The sequence below is a fragment of the Patagioenas fasciata genome, chromosome 13 (genome assembly GCF_037038585.1).
Source record: "Patagioenas fasciata isolate bPatFas1 chromosome 13, bPatFas1.hap1, whole genome shotgun sequence".
Classification (NCBI taxonomy): Eukaryota; Metazoa; Chordata; class Aves; order Columbiformes; family Columbidae; genus Patagioenas; species Patagioenas fasciata.
Genome location: NC_092532.1, coordinates 9,947,858 through 9,970,675, shown reverse-complemented (window position 1 = coordinate 9,970,675; position 22,818 = coordinate 9,947,858). Strand labels below are relative to the sequence as shown.

At 53.2% G+C, this 22,818-nt stretch overlaps 1 protein-coding gene across 6 annotated transcripts in view; it reads left to right on the top strand.

The window, feature by feature from the left end:
- Positions 1–20,536, top strand: part of ZNF469 (zinc finger protein 469) — a 234,382-nt gene extending 213,846 nt beyond the window's left edge. For all 6 annotated transcript variants that reach the window (XM_071814560.1, XM_071814562.1, XM_065848417.2 and 3 more), the window contains 2 exons: positions 1,852–1,921; positions 6,000–20,536. In XM_071814560.1, the coding sequence (XP_071670661.1) occupies positions 6,181–18,888 (12,708 nt within the window). In that variant the 5' untranslated portion in view covers positions 1,852–1,921; positions 6,000–6,180 and the 3' untranslated portion in view covers positions 18,889–20,536. The remainder of the gene's footprint in view (positions 1–1,851; positions 1,922–5,999) is intronic.
- The last annotated feature ends 2,282 nt before the right edge of the window (positions 20,537–22,818 follow it).

Genomic DNA, 22,818 nt, shown 5'->3' with positions numbered 1-22,818 from the left:
ATAGTTCCTTAGCAAACTGGAGCATTTAGGAGGAAAATGAAAGATTAATATTTCTTGAATAAATGTCAAAAATCAGTCATTCTTTATTACAGCCCTACAAAGATGCTGCTGTCAGGCCCGGCCTTGCTGCTGATTCCTGGGGGAGATTAAACCCACTGCAGTCTCTTGGAAAAGCCGTAGATGCCCTTGCCGTGGCCGGGGATGGAACTTAAGCGAGTGGCCATGGCTGATTGTCACCCACTCCACGCCACTGCCTGGCCGGGGAATGACTTTGCCAGGTCACCCTGATCTATCCATCCCTTTTCCTGCAGCTTGGGGTGACCTCGAGCCTCTTCCCGTGTCTTCTCCTCTCCCCCCACCCCAGCCACCTCCTGGTGCCACCTCCCATGGGACGTCACCTCTGCCAGACACGCAACCCCTTGCAGCACCAGGCAGGCTGGGGAGGGACCCCGGGCACGGTGCCGAGACGTCGGCTTGTGACACCCCCACACCTCCTGGGGTGCCAGGGCAGCTGCCAGGCTCTGCCCTGCCCGCCCCCACTATTTTGCATTAAAAAAACAAGGACCGATTAGGGACTGTTTGCAAAATCTGAATCCCAAGTGAAAGTTGGATTTGTACCAGCTTGGAAATTCAGACCTGTTCAGATCCAGAAAATCGATTTGGGAACATTGCGAGCAAGAAACAAACTTTCCGAATAAACTTACAACTTCTCCTCTGGCCAGAAAAGTCTGCTGGGAACAACTTGTTGCAGTGTTCCTTGTCCTGACACTGCCAGGCCGGTCCGTCCAGGCAGGCACGTGTGTGTGCACCCCGGCATTATCCCCAGCGCCCCTTACAAGGTCCTTTACAGCCAGGGCTCAGCTCATAATTGGTGGAGTCACCATCCCTGGAGGGGTTGAACAGACATGGAGATGAGGTTCTCAGGGACATGGGGTAGTGCCAGGGGTGTGTTAATGGTTGGACTCGATGATCTTGAGGGTCTTTTCCAACCAAAATGATTCTTTGACTCTTTGATCATGCCAGGAACCAGATTTACTTTTCTCTTTATTTGTCCCAGAAATGGGTTAATGCCAGAGCAGAGTTTAATGTTTCTGAGTGTGACCCACAAGTAGCAAACGTGGTTAACTCCAGGTTGGACCTGGGGCTGGCAAAGATATAACAGCGACCCCTTAAAATCCCCCCGACTGCCACTAAAGTGCCTTTTCCCGGCTCCCTCGAAGGTGTGATGGATGCAATTGCTGTTTTGGGTGTGTGGCCTGATCTGGCACAATACGGGGTGGATATGGGCAGGAGCTGGGCGTCATGGGGACCAGCACCACCAAAGGTGTGGAACAGCGGGGAGGGGACCCTGCGCCCATCACTGCATGCAGGATGGGGCCAGGCTGGCAGCAGATTGGAGTCTGGCCAGTGCCCTGAGCACTCCCTGGGCTGTGGTTTGGGCTTTGGCTGTCCTCAGCCTCCCCTTTCTCCTCCTCCTCCTCCTCACACCACTGAGGACATTTCCTGCATCTTGGGGCCACATCCTGTCTGCAGCGACAATGAGCCCCTGTGAGGCTTTGGGTCTGCAGGACCCCAGCGATGGCCAGGATGCAGGGATGGAGCTGGGATGCAGGAGAGGGGGAGGCAGGACCCCATCTCCATCTGTGCCTCAGTTTCCTCACTCCCACAGCCCCCTATGACCATGAACCTGGCCAAAGCCGCCCACCCACGGGGACCCGATGGAGGTGGCCATGACAGGGCATTTTGGGGTGGAAACCCCTCCTTTTGGAAGCCAAGTGCTCCCCACGCACCGTGGTGCCAGCAACCAAGCCAAACACAAATTCCTGACATATTTTTCTCTTTCCTTTGCAGCCAAGAAATTCATATTTCATGGGAGGTGAAAGTGAGTCCCGGCAGTAGCTGAGCAGCGGAGGGTGCCAAGGTATGGGCCAGCTGACAGCGTGGGGTTGGATGCTATTTTTGGGAGCCAGATACACTCCTCCTCATCCCTGACAGGCTCAGGGGTTGCCCCTGGCCCCCCCCCAAACCCTAGTTGCAGGGATGCTCAGGGACATCACCATCTGCTTTTCTCACCCCACAGCAGCCCGGCTGCAAGAGGTAGAAAGTTTTAAAGAGGCTCCAGGATTTGAGGAGGGGCCAGTTCACAAGAAAAAGGGATTTTTTCACAGCCCCAGCCAAAGCCATGCCTGGATAGGATCAACCCACCTGGGCAGGCCTTAAATCTTTTAGGCAGTGCTTAAATTCCCCTTAATGGGGGCAAAACCCAAAACATGTTCAGAGTCACCCCTGCATCTTGTGCAGCTGGTGAAAGCCCATAGGAAAGGGTATTTGCCTGGGTGATGCCACCCAGCTGCCACCTTGATTTTTTTTCTCCTTCCACCCACTCCCACGCCTGTCCCTGAGCTGCCGTTGCCAAAACCACAGTGCTGCCGGCCACGATACCCACCCCGATAATGGCAGCCCATCCCAGGATGGTTGTTTATTCCCCTCATCCATCCCAAGCCCCCAGCCAGAGCCACAGCCTCAGGACCCCCACCCCGACCAGAGCCCCTTGCACTCATCCCTGGACATCCCCCAGCCCCACCAGGGCTTTGCTGAACTGGGCACTGTGCATAAAACAGCAAGAACAGTCCCTGCCTCGCTAATCTCAACAGATGATAGAGAGCAGATAGGCGAGGGGAAGCGTTATCGGGCTGGTTTACAGATGGAGGGTGAGTCACCGCGATTAACTGCTGTACCCAAGGTCATGCAAGGGAGAGGCCGAGCCGAGCTGAACCCGGCTGTCCCATGTCACCCAGCGGGGGCTTTGCCTTCTGCCCCGAGCAATGCTTGGCTGGACCTGCCTCTCTGCCGTTTCAGCCCGCTCATCCTCCTTTGCTCCAGCAGCTGCTGGGGTTTTCTTGTTGGATGTTGGGGTTTTTTTTGCTGTTCACACAACCATGTTGTTGCCTTGTTGCTGTTTTGCCCTGGGGGGATGTGTCACCTGTTGCTGCCCTGTCCACGGTGGGGACATAGTGGTCCCCTCAGTCTTCATGGGGATATTGTGGTTCCCTGCGTCTTCTTGGATATGTGGTGATCCCCTTGGTCTTCATGGGGACATGATGGTCCCCTTGGTCTTCATGGTGTGGTCCCTGTATGGTGTCCCAGCTGAGATGCAAAGCTTTGGCATCCTGCTGGTGGGATTCATGGCACTTCTTTCTTGGGAGGGAGGTGCCATCAGGGCTGGGTGTGACACAGTCCCCAAAGACATCTGTGCTGGGATAGCCCTGCAGGAATAAGTGCTGATGGGACAGGGAAGTGCCGAGGTTCTCGGGGGACATGGGCAGCCCCAGGGGACCCTCAGCTCTGCCCCTTGCACACAACCAACTCTTGGGGCGCAAGGAGCTGAGACACTTGCTCCTGGTGCCGGGGAGCCAGGGTGGTGAATCACAACCTGTCTGACACGTTGAGGCTCCCGGCAGGATGAGACCTGCCCCACAGAGCAGCAGCCTGGGCTCTGCCATCACTGTTTGGCTTGTCCCCTGTGTCCCCAGACCACACCACGGCTGTGGAAAGCCCCAGCATGGGAAGATGCTCTGAGTGAAAGGGCTGAGCACTCAGCAGGACACACGATTGTGGACAGGGAGTGCTCGCCCTGCATCCAGGCAGCCTATTGCTAAATATCACGTGGGTTTTTTTAAACATAACGTTCTTTTGCCCTATCCCATCCTTTCTCACCTCCTCTCCTAGGAGATGAAACATAAAAAACTGAGAAGCAATGCTGGTGATAACCCAAAGAGGAGCCTGAGCATGAGGACAGGCTAAGGAGGAGGCTGAGAGTATGGGATAAAAAAAGAAGATGAAATGGTCCCTATTTTCATTTTATTCTGGTTTTCCCATCCAGCAAGGGGCAAACAATTTTTAGGCTGGATACCTAAGCTCCCTGGTGATGGATGCAGGCAGCTGTCTGGGGAATATCACTTGAAATTAGCACACCCAGCTGCCCTTATTGACCCCACCATGGGCAGCAGCACCGGCTGAGCCTCATCAAGAGATCCCACATTTCTGCTCTGTGCTGCTCCCAGGGCTGTCATCCCATCACACCAGGGCCACCGCCAGCCCCGGTGCAGGAACGAGCATCAAGAGTCTGGGGAACAAAGCCGTAATTTAAACCTTGCCTTTATCCCCATGCATCATCTACCATTTGCATGGGATAAATTCATGCCCATCTCCTGCCCAGGCTCTGCCACCATCACCAGGCATCCCCTTGGTTTGTGGGACAGTCCCACATGCCACCGGCTCTGCTGTCCCCATCTCCATCACTCTATCAGAGCAGGGATCAGGGTGTTTGTTTCTCCTGGCACTCAGCACTAATGCACCAGCAAACCCCAGCCCTTGCCATGCAAATTCTGCAGCTTTGCGGACACACAAATGAGCCTTTCCTTAAAAAAAAAGAAAAAAAAAAAAGGCTCCTTTATGTGGCTGAAAGAGCACAACTGTGATAATGTAGCGAGCGCTGGCCTTGGGTATTTTATCTTGGCAAGGAGCCTTTGCAAATTTAAACAGCAACAAACAGGCTCCGCAGTTGTGGCTGGACGCGGCATAAGTGGCGCATTGTTTTGCAAGCAAAACCCCAGCGTGGCCGAGGGCCGCGTGTGAGCTTTAGCCAGGGACCGAGTGCGATGGGGTCTGGCCCTATCAGCCCGGGATTCATTTCGCTTTGTGGGGTCCGTAACTGTGGAGGAATTTGAGCCCTACAGCTTAAATCAGAGAGGGGAGCCCCCCCAGACGCTCCCCACTGCGTTGCCTTCCCTTCTCTGCTCACAGCATCTCTGCAGCAGGAACAGCTCTCTCTGTATATACACGATAATGTTATTAATAATCTTATTAATGCATATATGCTGTCGCAGCATCACAAGGCGCTGGGTGCTCAGCCCAGCTGTTTATGTGTGCAAAGCATCAGATAGGAGCTGAGAGACCCCGAATAAATGCAGGTCGCTCCCCTTTTCTTGCAGAAATTCTCATTTTCTGCTCAGATCGTTGCTGGGCAGGGACAGCGAGGCTGTGCAGCGTGGGGTGGACCCCGAATGGGGCTGGGGAGGTGTAAGAATTAGACCCAGGAGAAGACCAATGAGCTGAATTTCATGCTTATTTAGAGTCAGGTCACCCCCTCCCCAGCTCCCAGAAGTATCATGCCTTTGCCCTCTGCAGCAGAGAGTAAAGAGGTGTTTTTAGTGATGGAGGAGAAATAAACACTTTCTGTTTCCAGTAGACTTTTAAAAAGAGACTCTTTTGAACGGGCATTTACTCCTCTTTTTAATACAACCTGTGTCTCGGGCTCAAATCCTACCTGGTACCTTTTAAAAGGCTGCGCTCAACTTGTGCTTCATGTCTAATACCCTGAGCTCCTGTATCGTAAAACCAGCTGGTGAATTTAGGACTTTGTTTTTATTCTTTCACCTACTTAACAGAGTCTAAAATCATGAGGGCAATTTGTAGGTGCAGCTAAAGCGAAGGCAGAGGCAGCAGAAGCTCAAGTCCTTTCTCTGGGGTTTCAGAGCAATGGGTCGGTGGAGGGGCAGCGATGTCTAAGGGATGCTGCACACGCACGTCATCATCCCTCTGACCATGGGAGCTGGGACACAGGGACATGGGGGCACAGGAGCCCTTGCCAGACCACCTCTCCCAGCCCAGCCCAACAGCCCTTCCTGCTAATCCGTAGGTGGAGCTCTTCTGTCATCTTTTTTCTGCTTATGTTGCTAAGAAGTACCCAGAAATAGCTTCCCTGGGAGGAAAAAAAGTGCCTCCCTCAGCAGCTTTTGCCAAAGGTGAAATGCCCTGAGCAGCCTTTGAAGAGCCCAAAGCTGGAAGGCTTCACCCCAGGGATGCTCAGGGGGGCTGCGCTGCCCCTTCCTCCATCCCCCTCCCCACCACAGCACCAAGAAAAGGGGCCAAAATATCCCCCCTCTTTCTGCTGGTCCTCTCCCTGCCTGACAGCCACCCTTTCTTTGTTTTTCTAGGTCTGAAAGGATGCGGCAGAGCCCCACCAGTGCTTGGGACCACTCGCCGCCCCAGGGAGCCACTGCCCCTGTCCCCCACCAGGTGCCCACCAGCGGAGGACCATGCCCATGACGGAGGGACGGCAGCTCGCAGCAGGACGGGAAAACGGGGCTTTGTAGCATTTCCCTCCTCCTCGGTATCATGACTGGAGAGACCCAGCATGTTTACACCATCGATGATACTGAGACTGGCCCCAAAGACCCTGAGAAGGACTTTGGATGTGAGGAGAAGGACGGGAGGGTGCTCGGCAGGGAGGGGACATCCCCATTCCCCGTCCCCAAGGACAAGGAGCCCCACAGCCAGCGGGAAGCCGTGATCCGGCCGCAGCAAGCGGGGAAGATTGACTTCAAGTCCCTTCACCATAAACCCAAGTTTGGCAATGACAGCACCTGGGGAGAGGTCAAGGGCAGCCCCCAGTCACCCTCGGGGAAGGGACGAGCCCGTGAGCGCAGCCGGCGCTCAGGGAAGGGCGAGCGGGGCCACCAGCAGCTTTACCGGCTCAGCATCACCGGCACCCGGCCCAACCCCACCATCGGCATCGCCTACCCCCAGCAGAAAGTGACACCGCCGAAGAAACCGGAGGCAAATTGCGGCCCTGTGGCCGGCAGCTACCGCTTCAATGTGCCCAGCATCCCACAGCGCGAGGCCGAGCTCCGGCAAGAAGATCTTGGCTTCAGCCACTGCTTTCCCGATGCCACCGGCCATACCTCCACCAACTATACCTCACAGCCCACTCCCCCCCATGCCCCCAAAGGGCAGCCCCCCGCCAGCATCCCCCTCAAGACCCCCGGCACCAATGGGCAGCTACATTATTTAGAGTTTCAGGCCAACGGGGCCGAGTCCTGGCCCTCCCCAGAGAAGAGCTTTGCCGGTGCTAGCTACGGGATCACAGTGCAGAAGCCCAGCTCTTTCCCTGAGGGTGGTAAAGCCGGTGGCCACACTCTGGGTGTTTTGCCATGTCAATACCCCTTCCAGCTGCTGCACGACTCGGGGAAGGAGCCATACCGCGGCGATGCGGGGAGCCAGGAGTACCTGGACATGGGGCTGGCCACTGGCCAGCTGGGTCACGGCACCTTCACCTTCCACTCGTCCTCCCGAGAGTGGCAAGAGGAGGTGCTGAGCGGTGGCTCCTACGAGAGCGTGTCCCCCGAGGGCAGGCTCTATGGTTTGCCTGTGCCAGCACCACCACCGCCACCACCGTTCCTGCACCCGCCGCCAGCCCCACACCACGGCCCTCCACGGCATCCTGCCGACCCCAACGGTGCTCTCTCGTCATCTGGTGCTATCGACCAAAACCCAAGCACTTTCCAAGAAAACCAAGCTGTTTTTCCATCTAGTTTACACTCGCCTAGTACGCCAAAGCCAGTTGGGAAGAGGCAAGCCCCAGCAAAAGACAGTGTCCCCAGCCCGCGGCTGCTGGTCCCAAGCAGCCCTCTGAGAAGGAACATGCCACCAAATTCTCTCTCCCAAGTGCACTTTCCGAGCAAAGCCTATTGCAGCTCCTCCACGGGCAGTGCCAATGCAGGATCCGTGCCTTTCGAGACAAGCCTTCCCACTACGGCACCCACCCACCCTCGGCTTGTGCAAGCTTGGGAAGGTGCCACTAAGGCGTTTTCTCTCATGGACCAGAATTCAGCACCTTATTCGAACCTTGTTGGAAACCAGTTCTCATTCGAGTGCCAGTCTGGCCCCGAGCAGAGGCAGCACAGGCAGAAAAATGCCAGGATGCCTTGGCAGCAAATACACCTCGCCTCTGCAATGCCCACTGCAAACAGGCTCGAGCTGTCGAGACAGGTCACCAGCCAGAAGCTCCCCTTCCCCCTGGGCACAGCGGAGTGGCAGGGGAGCGGGAAGGCCCAGAAAGGGCCCCTTGTAAGTAATTCTCCAGGGTATCACGGCAAAAAGCTCGTATCGGGAGAGAGCATCGGGGTCCAGAGGGGAGACCCCAATTCAACAGGCGCTTTTTCTTTCGAGAGTGGGAAGGAACCAGGGTCTCCTGCCTGCGATTCAAGAAGCAAAGCCTTCTTCTACAACATGGGTCAAGCAGGTCCTCCTCCTCCTCCCTCAAGGAGCTCATCAGGCTCAGCACTAGTCCTGCCGCCATCAGCCTTGGTGGCTGCCTCCCCTTGCGAGTCCCCACTACCGTCCCCTGTCCCCAACCCCACCTGCGGCAGCACCTGCTCATCTCTCTCCCCCATGTCCAGCAGCCCGCTCAACCCTGGTTTTGAAGACAGCCAGATGTCCCGAGCGCTGACCCCCTCTCCCTTCTTCCAGCACCCTTGCCATCCCAAGGATGGCAATAAAACCTTCCACCCCTCTGACATCCTGAGCTCCAGCTCCCTTCATTACCACCACCCAGACTCCATGAAGTCCTTCCACTTCCCTCCTGATGCTCTGAAAGATGACAACCTCCTGAAATGTGCCCCGGCAAGCCTGTTCCACAAACCCGGCATGGAGGTAGCCAAAGGATGCTCGGATGGGCTGGATGGGGAGCAGCCTCCACCGCCGTACTCCTCCCATCACTTACTGGCCAACTCGCTCAGCAGTGCCAGCCTGGACCAGCTGGACGTGCTCCTGACCTGCAAACAGTGTGACCAGAACTACAGCAACCTCTCCTCCTTCCTCCAGCACCGGCAGTTCTGCACCTCCCATCCCACTGCTCCCCAGGGTGAGGCTAAGGATGCTCCCCGGGCAGCCGAGGGGCGGAAAGCACTCCCACCAGAACCCCCCAAGTCCCCCAGCCTGGGACTCTCTCCAGACCCACAAGCACATTTGTTGGCATTAAACAAGAGCGATGACTTCTTGCTGGATGGGGAAAGCAAAAGCGAGGGCAAGGAAGATGCTCTGAAGGGCAGCCTCTTCAATGGCCTCGCCACCAGCTCCCTGCCACTCACCGCCTCCGACCTGGACATTGATGACGCCAAGCTGGACAGCCTGATCACTGAAGCCCTCAACGGCCTGGGGTACCAGTCGGATAACCCAGAGATCGACAGCAGCTTCATCGATGTGTTTGCTGATGAGGAGCTGACGGGTGTGAAGGCGACCAGCAGTGGAATGTCCCACAAGGTGAAGGAAGCCCTGGCCTTGGAGAGCAAATCGAAGCAGGCAGCAGCAGAGGAGAAGGCAGCAGGCCAGCCCAAAGCCAGCAGTTTTTATGAGGACAAGCACCCACGTGGGGAGCGGGCGAAAAGAGGGGCAGGAAAGCAGCACCTTCACAAGGGGAGGGTGGCGCGAAGGTTGGCAGCCCAGGAACCAGATCCCAGGGCGGTGGGAGCAGAGACAATGCCCAAGTTGCGGGCAGGCAGGAAGAACAGTGTCCCACTGGCCACCACCTCCTCCAAGTCCACCTCCAGCCAAAAACATCCCAGGAAGCTCAGCCAGGAGCCTCCGACAAAGAGTGAGGTGGGACCGGGTGTTGACACCAAGAGCTCCAAGCCACCCCGGTTCTCCATGAAGGATATAAAGAAGCGGAATCCCCGAAGTGGGACATGGAGCAAGGAGCTCATTCACAAGATTGTGCAGCAGAAGAACAAGCTCCACAAACTCCAGGTGAAGAGCAGCAAGCAGGTGCCGTTCCCCCAAGTCACTGAGAGGCTGGTACCAGGTGCCAAGGAGGGCAGGTTTCGGGAGTACGACTACATCTCTGACTCGGATGATGATGGGGCAGAGCGTAGCAAGGTCCGAGGACGGAAGAAGCCAGGCACGGGATTCATCGGGAGGACCAAGTACAGCTTTAGCAAGAAACGCCCAGGAAGAACTGAGAGATCCAAAGAGAAAGACCCAGCCTGGAGCTACAGCCGGAAAAGGGATGGTCAGAAAAGGGAGACACAGGAGTACAAGGGGGTCCCGAGCCAAGAGGTTGTCGAAGAGGAGGATTGTGCCACCAAAGTCCGAAGACAGAGCAGCCAGTCATCTGCTGGCAGCAACCACAGCAACAGCGTGCCCAGCGAGATGGCCACCAGCCCACCCTGCACTGATGGTGCCAGCTTGGGCAGCGAGAAGCGGGGCACGCAGAGGAGGAGACGCTCAGGTGGCTCAGCACGGGTGCCAAGGGCTCCGCTCAGCCTTCCTGAGGACAGGAGCCCAAAGAAGAGCCAGAAGAGCAAAGAGGACTTTCCCAAGGGGAGCAGGCAGTTGGGCTCAGCCAAACCTTTGGTAGCTGGCTCCAGGACCCATCCAAGCGCTGAACCAGATGTTGCTGCGATGGACGGTGCAAAGGAGGAGCCATCACTGCAGCCCCAGGACGAGCAGCTGCCCAGCACGTCCAGGAGTCCTGTCATGCTCTGCTGTAAGGAGAGAACAGAAGAGCCCAAAGAAGCAGAAAAGCACAAGGGCGAGACAGGAGAACCCAGCCTAGAGGCTCAGGACTCACCCAAGGTGTCCACAGTCAACCAGAGGCATCAGTTTGCCCCTTTTGCAGGTGACGTGCTGGAGTACCATGCAGAAGAGCTAATTGCTCCATCCCAGGGCAGTAATGAAGCTAGTCCTGGCAATGGGAGTGCTGCCTACTCGGAAACAGACATCAAATACTTGAAGGCACATGGATCAGGTGCCTTGGCAGTTGCACCATACGAGGGGGATGCCATGGGAATGATGCTCAATGCCAAGGCACCCGAGCCATGTATCAGCACCAACAACGCGTTTTTCAATCCCAAAGACCTTCCTGGTCACTACGATGACAATCTCTTCTCAAAGCCCCCAGCCTTGGAGTCCTCACACATGGATGACATGTACTTATGCCGGGATGACATCAACACCAGCTCCTTCGAGCAGAAGCACACCAGCATCTCCCCCTACGCTGCAGAAACACCACAGGGCAAGGTCTCCTCCCCTCTCAGCTTCGATTCCTCTTCGATATTTGGAGAGCTTCCTGTCACTGAGTTCGATCCACCACTGTATGAGAATGTATCTGCCAGTAAGGACGGTTATGTGACAACATTTACCAATACCCCCAGCAAGCCACTGCCGTTTGAGCAACCGTATCCACCATTCATGCCAGAGAAAGAGTGGTCCCTCATGGAGGAGGTGACTCCAATGCTGCCAGAAGACATGTCTCAGTTCCACAGCCTTTCGGTGGAGAAGCCACTAGCCAAGAAATTCCCTGAGGAAGGACCTGTCCCTACCAGCCAACTCTCCCTGCCACTGCCAGACAGGATAACGGATTATAACGTGACTTTTATGAACAACATATCAGACGATGAGCTGGAGATCAAGCGATTAGTCACAGAGCTGGAGAGTCAGCTGCAGACCAGCAAGCTGGATAACGAGGCATCCGTCACCCTTCAGAAACCTGAGCAAGACGTCGCTGTCCATCTGCAAGGACCAGCCGCCGAGCAGTTCCCACCGCTGCCAGCCAAGCAAGAGACGGGCCAGGAGAAAGGACTGTTTTTGGCAGATAAGCTGGGCAGTTCAAGCCTGTGTGTTGAGGAGAAGCTGGGGGGTGAGAAGCCGGTTGTGAGGAGCAGCCGTGGGGACTACAAGACTCCTCAGGAGCCCTGGCCCTGCCCGGTGGAGCTGGGTTCACTGCAGACAGGGATGTGCCCCCCAGCTCCGCTTGCCATGGGACATTTCTGCTCCAAAGACAGTGGTGAGCAGCTTCAGGGAACTGCACCTGCTGAGGAAAGTGGCCCTGGAAAGATGGAAAATGGCTCTTCATCCAAAAGCCTACCTGGCTCACACACACCAGATGAAACAGAAGCTCCTGCCTACACAGACCCTGCGACAAAAAGCTCCCCTGTTGTAACTGTGTTCCCCAAGACCCTGGAGGCAGCAGAAGTGACCAAAGATCCCCTGTCATCCCTGCGATGCCAGCGCGATGCTGAGATCTTCCCCGTGCCAGGGAAAGTGGATGAAGGCTTCACTGATGCTGCAGAGCTGGAGAAGTTTGATGCTCATCTTCCAAACCCTAAACCTGAATTGAGCTTTCAGCAAGGTCCCACCCCAGCCATGGATCTCCCATTTTCACGTCACATCAAAGAGGTCCCAGATACAGAAGAAAGACCCTTAAGCAAGCCCAAGTCACCCAAAATGGTAAAAAGCACCGTAGACTTCAAAGGGAATGGTGGCGGGTCTACATTGATGGAAGAAGCAGAGGAGAGGAAGAGCCCCACCGCCTATCCAGATCCTGGACATGGTGACAAAGCCAGCAAACGAAAAGTTCTGCTGTTTGATATGCTGAGTCTGCCCAAGGAGACTGACTGCAGCTCCCAACAGATGTTGGCATCCCCAGAGACGGCTGCCAACCCTCTGCAGCAGCTCCAGCTCTTCGTTGCCCGAACGGTGAAGAGCAACGAGGAGGAGCTGTTGATGCCGTGCTTCCCCATGCTGCTCACTCCCAGCCAGCCCTGCACCACAGCCCACATTCAGACAGAGCAGAAAGAGGAGAACGGCAGTCCCGTGGAAGGGGAAACTCAGACCTTCTGCCCTGCTCAAGGGGAGGGGAATGTTCCCATTGGAGGCAAGACGGAAAACATTGCTGCCCCAGCAAAAGAGGCTGTGCTTTTCTCTGGTGGGTGCGAGCAGTCGGAGTCATTGGGTTCAACGGGCTCTTACCGTGCAAAACAATCCACATTTGCAAAGCCAGAGCTGCAAAATAATGTAATGGAGCTGCAGGACTTAGCAAATGAACACGTGGAGCTGAATGACATTAATATCCGTGCAGATGGTGTTTCCCAAGAGTGTAATGACCTCTCGCCACTCAAAAACACAGCGGTGACCCAACTGCCAGGACAAGGAAAGAAAGCTGATCAGCTCATGGAAGAGCAGGAGCAAGATAAAAACAAAGTGACCTTGGTATTCAAAAAACATGAGCAATCCCATTTAAGCCATAGTTTGCTTGAGAAAGAGACGCTGGGCAGTGCAGCAGCAGAGAGGCTGGAAAGGAATGAGGTGAGAGAGGGGACACAGCCCTTGCACAGTGATCCCACCAGTCCCACCGGTCCCTCTGAGGAGGATCTCCACCAGGATCACCACTTGGTGCCGGAGATGAGTGCTGGAGCAGTCAGTGCAAAGGTTCCCAGGGAAGGAAATAGCAAGAAGTTGTCCCTCAATGGCTGCCACTACACAGGCGAATCTCTGGCCAGCATGCCCTTGGTGACCAATTTTTCTCACCTCAAATGCTTGCAAGGTGTTGAGGCTGAGGGAGGAGAGGTCCCCAGCTTCAGCACTCAGCTCTCAGTTGAGAAGAAATACAGTGTGTCCCTGCTTGACGCATCAAGTTCATTTGTCATGAAGAGGTGTCCTCCGGAGACCAACAGCCATCGCATCCATCACCCCACCATGGACCTGGTAGAGCAAGGGATGTGGAGAAGACCACCCACGTTTCCTCCCTCGCTGCATCACTGTGGGGCTGTGCCCATGGAGGTGGTCGAGGATGGTCACCATCACCTCCCTGACAACGTTTTGGGTAGCTATGGACCACCTGAAAGAGAAGGGACAGCACGACCCTGCACTCTGCTGCACGCCAGTGGTCTGGGGGGCTCTGTCTTGGAAATGAATGGTCTCCAGAAACCACATGGAAAGGACGGCTCTCTTGCCTACTCACCACCTTTCAGCCAAAAGGGTGTTGGTAAAGAGGTACCTGAAAGCACCAGTGCTGTGCTGTCAACCTCTTGTTTTAAAGAAAATCAAGCATGCACCATCACAGATATAGTCGTTAACTCCACTCCTCTGGAAACCCAAGGTTACCCAAGCCAGGCCATGACAGATCTTCTGCCAATCAGAGAAAGAGAGAGAAACCTGAATCAAGAGGAGAACCTTGAAAGCTGCTCTGATGATGGACATAAGCATCAAAGTGAAACAGAGGCTTTGTCCAATGGTTTTGTTGTTCAGCAGGTGCCAGCTGCTGTCAGCAAAGGTCCTTCAAGAACTGGAGATCTTGGTCCTGCCAAATTAAATGGCCATGAGTTTTCAGAGGCAGCAGAGGTGAGACTTGGTCTTTCCAAAACCACAGAGAGCGGAGAAAAGAGTTTAAAAGGGGAGAAACCCAAAAGCCATGGGGCTGGAGAAGACGGGAGTTGTGTCTTAAGCAGTGTGGGCCAAGGAGAGGGCAGCACGTGTAACAGTACTCCAGACCCTTCCCAAAATGAACTTCACAAAGAAAAGAAGCCAAATGGGCTCCCAGTGACCTGTGACATTTGTTCAGCTTCTTTCCGGTCCAAACCTGGCCTGACCAGGCACAAAGCTGTCAAGCACCAGGTGAAGAACAGTGGTGTACCACAGCCCAGCAAGACTCCCAGGTCCGCTTTGATTCCTGCAGACAAGACACCAAAAACAGCCCAAAAGGTGTCCAGGAGGAGCATGAAAGCTTCAGTCAAAGAGAAAACTTGCATCTCACAGATGCCAACCACCAACATTGACCACATCCCCAAGAAAATCTGCCCAGACCTGGAGAAAGAGCCCAACGCGCAGATGGAAGAAGTGGTCAGCAGAGTGCTCAGCGACCTCAGCGTCATCTCCTTCGAGATGTCCCAGGAGCTGCACCGCACACAGGTTCTACAGAGGGAGATGAAGGCAAAGGGACCACGCTTAGACACAAGGGGAGCAGCTGAGGTGGTCGCTGGCAAGCTGGACCTGGGACAGCAAGCCGGGAAGGGAGAAAAGGGCAGAAGGAGCCAAAGCAAAGATCCTGGAGAAGTGAACAGCAATTCTGAAAAGAAGCTAAACAGGAAAGTGAGAAGAAGGAAAGCGAAGGTATTTCCCAATGGAAATGAGTCTGATGGTCCATGTGAACTGGAGAAGAATGCAGATTCTCCCCCTGCTGAACTCATCCCCAGTCTGCCCAGGGTCCTGGAGGGCTTGTGTGAGCCAGATGGTTGCATCTCCACAGAGGAACAAAATAGGTCCAACTCATCCCAGCACTCTCGAAAAGCTAAACAGTCCCCTTGTGCACCTGAGCTTGCAGAGAACATAGGCGATGGGATGGTGTCTTTAAAGGAGATGATCAGCAAGGAATCAGTAACAGGCACAGTCTCCTCTTCCAGGGAGGTGGAATATCCAAATGGAGGGGAAGACATGCAGGCTTGCAAAAAACAGGTTAGCGGGTTTGTGAAGCAAGTGGAGAAGGGATTGGGCAAGGTAGGCAAAGAGCAGCATAGTGGTGGCGACAGCACAGAGGAGGTGGATGCTGAGACAAGAGACAGTCCCACAGCAGGCAGCAGCGCTGGGAACCAGAGCGATGCCCCGCAGGGTCACACAGCTTCTGCAGAAGGAGGCCTTCTGGTGGAGACAGGTGATTTGGAAACCACCCAGAAGGTTCCTGGGCAAGGCGCTCTGCAGACCACACCAGGGACCAGCCCTCCTCCTGCAGAGCCAAAGCGATGGGCAAAGGCAGACACACCACCAGGCAGAGAGCACTGTGTGGAGAGTGCGGCCACCTCGGACCTGCAGAGCTTGTTTGATGATGACTCCAAGTTCTCCCAGCTCTTCCCCCAGGATGACCAGTTTGTCCGGAGAAGGTGCACACGGGTGTATGGAAAGCGCAGCAAGAAACCCAAGCCTGTCACTGAGGTGAACCTCCAGCCGGCGGGTGCCATCGACCTCTTCACGATCCGATTGGCTTCTGACCTCAGCGAAACCAGCCCTTTTTGTGTCACCAGGGATGACCCTTGTGAATACGAAACCATCTCTGTTGATGATTCGTTAATGCTAAACATGTGTCACGACAGCAAGGCCAAAAGTGGAGATGCTGCTCCCAACGAATCTAAAAGCACTGAACTGAGGTCAGACAGTGAGAAGACCGACCAAGGGAAGGAGGACATAGACCTGGAAGACAACATGCTAACCTTTTTGTGCCAAAATGGCCAAGTGGACAGTGTCCCCAACTTGAACATCTGGGGGAGTCTGGAGAAGGAGGGAGAAAGCCTCTCTGCCGAGGACATGTTTGAGCCTCTGATGGACCTTGAGGACGAGCGCTCGCGCAGAGAAGCGAGCTCTGAGCCCCCCGACCTGGCGGAGGAGTCCTACGATGGCAAGGCTAATGAAGATTCAGACTCTCCCGAATTTCATACCATCAACATCGAGATGCTGAACGCAAAGCTGAAAATGAGAGACATATGCTTCTTCAGCCCTTGTGAAGACCTTCCTGACCATGGGGAGGACAATGCCATGAATTTCAAGCTGAAGCCAGGCCAGCACAGCAAGCACAGAAGTAAGCTGGAAGATGGGAAGGTAGGGAAAAACCGTGGTGAGATAACCATCAAGGCCAAAGACAAGCAGTACAAATGCAAAGTCTGCTTCCAGTGGTTCCTGACGCTGGGGGAGCTGGACTTCCACAAGCTCTCCCATAACCCTTCGCCTCCACCTACCTGCTACATGTGCGTCCAGCGCAAATTCAGCTCCCGGGAGCAGCTGAGGGACCATCTGAAGGAGAAGCACGCCAAAAACAAAGCCGGTCTGTGGGCTTGTGGGATGTGCCTGAAGGAGATCTCAGACGTCTGGATGTACAACGAGCACCTCCGGGAACACGCCACCCAGTTTGCTCGCAAGGGGCAAGCGCAGAAGTCCGTGATGGGCCTGCCAGCCTGCTTCGGTGAGGACAACGCTGCTGTCACCCATTTCCTCAACACCATCATGTATCGGAAGCCCAGCAGGTCCTCCCGGCACGCCGACGCCAGCAGCAAGCATGGGGTTAGCAGAGAGAGCAAGAGCCCCAAGGAGCTGCCCATTGAGCAGGAGGCCAAGGCGATGAAAGACCCTTTGGAAAGTAATGTCAAGGTGAAGCTACCTGCACCCAGCTCCTCTAAAACATCAGCTAGTCCATCTCCAGAGCACATGGCAAAAAATGAAGGCACCCCAAAGTCTGTCCCCATGCACCCAGACTGCAAGGATCCTTCCAGGGACTGTCATCACTGTGGCAAACAGTTTCCCAAACCCTTCAAGCTCCAGCGGCATTTGGTCGTGCACAGTTTACAGAAGATTTACTTGTGCCACAAGTGTCCAATGTTCTACCAGGAGCCCAAAGAGCTTCGGAACCACCTCAGCCGGGAGCATGGGATAGTAGAGGAGCGGGAGATCAAGCACACCACCCTGTACGCGTGCGAGCTCTGCGCAGACGTCATGCACGTTATCAAGAAGTCCTTCATCTGCAGCATGTGCAACTACACCTTCTCCAAGAAAGAGCAGTACGACCGGCACATGGAGAAGCACCTGGCAGGAAGCAACAAGACTTTCAAATTCAGAGGGGTCATGAGACCTGGTGTTGCCTGCAGAGAAGGCAGGGAGAAGGTGAAAGAGGACAGGTCTCTCCAGGAGGGTGTGCCACCAAGCAAGAAGAGGAAGGTTGCTCACCACAGCAGCTCACCAGTCCATCTGGACCATGCTAGTGACCTTCAGCTGGTAGAGGCTGCAAGGCCCAACCTGCAAGCTCCCACTGACTCCTTCCCTACAGCATCCACTGACCCAGGAGCACCCCAACCCACCGTGAAGACAGAAGACATGGTGGGTGACTTCTCTGACCTCCTGGCAGAGATGGACAAATCCCAGTTTGACACCCTTCCTCCACCACCCTGCCTCTCCCCATCTTTGCCACAGGCCGTGGCAAGTGGTCCGGAGCTCGGCCATATCGCTGCCATGTCTATTGAGGAGCTGGAGAAAGGAGCATTTGATGGGAAACCACTTCCTTTCTTGGACTCGCCTGAGTTTACCATTGACCTTGCTGGGTTGGCTTGTAACCAGGCCATGGACCAAAAACTCTCTCCTCCGCACCTCACCGAGAAACATGGCTACACCGATGCCCATAAAAGAACAAGCATAGGTAACAAAGACAAATACATAGCAGGTGTCCTGGAAAATCCCCATGCGGCCACCCACACCATGGATGGGATCCCATTTCTCCAGCTTGCTGAGAAGGTCTCAGAACTTCCTTCCCCACAGACAGAGGCTCCACCAGCTAAGGAGACCCACAGGTGGGGTAACCCCAGTGCCATCAATGCTTCTTCTTGGGAAGGCTCATCTAAAGCCATGTCTCCAGAAGCTGCCCACCACCCCCTGCCCCTGAAGGACAAGACAGCTGCACTCATGCTGAACAGAGCTTCCAAAGATTCAACCCTGCAGAAGAAGACTGTGGGTAGCCAACCCAGCAGTGGGGCTGCTCCTGTCATGGACAGCCATGGCAACAGCACCGAGGAGGGTCAGCAACCTGGTCTGGGGAAGGAGAAGGCCATTCCCGAGTCCAACACCAAGGACAGCAGTGCTAATGCCAAGGACCAAGGTGTCAACCCAAGCAAATCCACCATCCACCACCCCAGAGGCGAGGCGACCAGCAACACCATGAGACACAGCCATGTGGAGCCCACCAAAGCTGCCAGCAAGCTTCATCCCAAGAGAGGAAAAGAACACAAGTCCTCAGGCCACCGGAGCAGCTCTGGCTCCCGGGAGAACTTGGAGGAAGACAAGAAAAAGAAAAAAGCCCGAACACTGTGCCCGGGAAGGAGCGAGAGCGCCAACGAGCTCAAACGCGCTGGCTGGAGCAACACTGAATCTTCTGCCCTCTCCTCTGGGAAGAGGGAGACGCACTGCAACAAACTGGTACCCAAACCCAAACCGGGAACCCAACTGAAAAAGATGGTCCTGGACACTTTCAACCAGAAGAAGGGGGAGCTCCGCCATGCCAATGGGGACGTGAAGCGCAGGAAGGCCATTCTGGGGAAGAGCTTCCATCAAGTGTTGGCCAAGGGGCCGTCGTCATCACCGCGAGGTCCCTTGCACGGCCCACGTGCTGCCCGGGGTGCCAAACCAGGCGGCTCAGCCAGCTACCACACTGCCGAGTCCCAGAACAACCTGCTAAGCCAACTCTTTGGGCAAAAATTAACTAGCTTTAAAATTCCTTTAAGACGAGATACTTCAGAGTAATTTATGGAAGTGACTTATGGTGATCCTCAGCTGCTTTCATGGGGTTTGCAAGGGTAAAAATTATCAAAGCATTAAATTCGTTTGTGTAGCATGATTTCTCTGTCTAGCTTAAATGAACTTGCACTGCAGCCTCTGTGAAATAGTTTGCTTTGTGTCTACTAATCTACTTTAATTCACCTGATTTATCATGCAAATGCTAGAACTTTGATGTTGCTGATGATTTTCATGAACTGAAATTGTAATCGCTTTGGGCAGACTGAATCGTCAAGAGCAATTGCTTTATTGCAGAAGTGCTGAGGTTACAAGGATACTTGCAAATCTCAGACCCTTTTGAGACTGTGTCTGTGTTATCTTTGTACAAAGTACTTGAAGAGATGAACTTCATTCCATAGACGTCTTATTCATAAGGTGCAGCACACTGTAGAAAGCAAATTTTTTTTTTTGAAGATTTTGCACAAATAATCCCATACAATTCATTTAATTGGGAGCTGGCCTAAGAGATGATACAATTAAAAAAAAAATTAAATTAAGAGTGAAGTTTCCTATATTTTGACAGCCATCCCTATGAATTTATTTCTACATCGTCAAGAGAAAAACGAACCAGCTGCCATTCTGTGACCACTGTAGACGATGTAACCGGAGAAGAGCCGCCACCGCGAGCAAACTGCACCTTGACACTTGTGAAAAACTCTGATTTTTTTAGGGTTGGGTTTTGGTTTTGTTTTGGTTTGCCTTTTTTTTTTTTTCTTTTTTGTCTGTATGTGTGTGTGTTTTCTTTTTGTTTGTGGCAGGTTTTGTTTTTTGTTTTGTTGTTTGTTTGTTTTTGCGCAATGACAAAACTGTGCCAATTTACCGCACCAAACCGGTACTGTCCGAGTACCCTCAATGGTATCACTTCTAAACTATCTTACTGTATCGAGTTAGTGGCTCTATAGGTATCCGCTTTTTACTATGCAGTTACTGGTGCTATTCTTCTTTTGTAATGTGAATACAGACTTCCTTGATTGAAAAATAAAAGGGAACCATTAGGAAGTAGCTATTACCTGTAGAGGAAAACAAAGCAGGAAAAAAAAAAATTAAAATCCAACTTTAGGGAAAAAAATCCTGTATGCTGGTACTCCATAGTGTTGAAAAGGTTATGTCAAGTTAAACGAGCATGTTATACAACTGAACTTTTGAATCCAGAAAGAAATCTCAGGTGCAAACGAGGACATGGAAGATAATTAAAAATACTATTGAAATACTCCCAAGTCAAGGAGGTGAAGTAATGCACTGATGTGATATGAACAGTCAGAGTACTTTGCGTCTGTCCTGCAATTATTATTTTTTTGTTTTGTTTTAGATTTAAAAGGAAAAAAAAAAAAAGAGGCTTTATTCTGTTAATATGTATCTTTACAATTCTTTGTATTGTATAAAAATATTGTAGGTAATTTACCTTGGGTGCAATGTGTTCTGTCAAAAGTTTTTATTTTGATATTTTGTCAGAGAAGCAGAGAGAGCAGGAAACGCCGTTTTATGATGTTGTATGTGTGCTTTTAAAGTGCCTCTTTAATATTGTTAAATAAAGTATGAGATGAAAATATGGGGTGGTACTGTAAAATCATACATGAGTAATCTTTTCAAATATATTCCAATATTTTCACAGAAATTTCCTGTCTGCGTGATATTTGTGGGATGTGTCCCATACCCCGTGGTCCCCTCCTCCCATGCACGTCTCTAATCAAACGATGATATTTCTAATGGACAGCTGGATGCTCTTCATGGTGTCCTCCGCAAAGTGGCCACAGGAGGACGTTGGTGTCACTGCTATCACCTTGCAATCATTTGCAAAGCGATGGAGCTTCTCAATGGTGCAGATCCTTGTGTATCTCCTCTTCCCCACTGCATCTTGCCCAAGTCCTGCTCAAGACATGGGTGTCTTGTCCCGCGGGGGCAAAAAAAAGCCCAACATAATGGTGAAGGCCCCATTTCATCGTCATCAGCTGGCGATGGCAATGGCCCAGTTTGGTCATCACCAATTGGTGATGATGATGCCCTAGTTTGGTCATCATCAATTAGTGATGGTAATGGCCCAGTTTGGTCATTATTAATTGATGATGACAATGGCCCAGTTTGGTCATTATTAATTGGCGATGATGATAATGATGGCGCAGTTTAGTCATCACCAACTGGGGATGGCCCAGTTTGGTCATCATCAGCTGGCAATGGTGATGGTCCAGCTTGGTCATCACCAGTTGGTGATGGTAATGGCAATGGCCTGGTTTGGTCATCACCAATCGGTGATGATGATGCCCTAGTTGGGTCATCATCAATTCATGATGGCAATGGTCCAGTTTGATCATTATTAATTGGTGCTGGTGATGGCCCAGTTTGATCATCACCCATTTGTCCTCAAGCTGACCTCTGTCAGCACCGCGCTGAGGTCTGAAGGTAGGAGGCTGACACAAAGCCAGGCATATTATATTCTTTAATTACAGTTGCAATCACAACATTTAAACGCTGTCAGTGAGAGATAGCTCCTCACCGCAGGCTGGAATCCTTGCCACTTGGGGCTTGTAACTAAAACTGCAGGATTAATTTGATTAATTGATAGAATTATTTTCCAAACTACTCTTTTGTTTATGGAGGCTTAAAATGCTTGCCGCCTGCACCCTCCTGGTGTGTTGCAGAGTGGAGATAAAGTGGCTGAAAATAATTAGTATGGCTTAATTTAGGGAAAAAAAATAACCTCAGAAGAATTTTGCAGAAAATTTAAGGCAGCACATTTTACTTTGGTTTTGGCAGGAAATATTATGGAGCTAGAAATGGGACTTTTATGTTTTCCTTCTACTATATTTCACCAGGGCTTCAGAACTGTGGGGCGGGGGAGTATTTCATGCCCAGTTGGTGCTGGAGCTCTCCCGCACCCGTGGATTCATGATCTGGAAATGAAGCCCCCCTGGAGCCACAGGTTTGCTGCAGGGGCTGGGACCCGTCCTGGGGACACTGGCTGTGGGGACCCCATCTGACAGCAGCATCCACCTTACTGCAGCTCAGGCCATGGGCGATGCTCCCCGCAGAGCTGCTGGCATCATCCCTGCAGCTCTGAAAGATGAAATGTTGAATTCTTCCCTTTTTTCTCTAGGATAGAGAGGAGGTTTTTATTCCTCCATGCCCTCCTGCAATCCCAACACCTGCTAAGTAGGTGAACTCCACCATCCATCAGCTCCCTAAACTGCCCCAGGTTTGCTGCATCCTGCATTATCCAGCAGCACTCGTCACTTGGTAGATTTCAGGTCCCCGTCAACATCATTCCAGTGAGGACAGCAAAGCTGGGCAGCATCTCCCAGCTGCAGATTAATTCACTGCTTGGTGGGTGCCAGGGCACAGGGGGGCACCCATGGGACACAGCACATCTGGAGGTCCCACTGGCCTGCATCATCCTCATCCCCAATCCCCACCCTCTGCAATGGGGACAACCCTGCCACCAGCCAAGGGGTGGCCAGGTCTGAACGGAGGGTGCCTGGCGTTGCACCAAGTCCCTTTCTTGGCTTCTTGCCACCACCCTAAATTTTCCTCAAGCTACTGTTTGCCCTTCAAGCCCCCCCCACAATCCAGCGGGCTTTTCTTCTCAGCCGCACACCCAAGTTTCTGAGCTGGGGGTGCTTTAAGCCTCTCCATAAAGGCCAGGGGATAACAGGATCCACCATGGTTGTCATGCTGCTAGCTGGGGCTAAAGATTTATAATTTTTTTTCTTTCTCTTGAGTCAAATCTGGCTGTTCCTTGCACAGCAGGAATTTAAACTGCAGCTCCCATGTCCCCATGGCCACATGTGTGTGATGGGAACCACGCGCACCCATGGGCTCCTGCATCCTTGATGCTGAAACGTGGGGAAACCCTGAGCCTAGGTGCATGTGGGGATGGCAGATTTGGGCGAGACAGAGAGATAA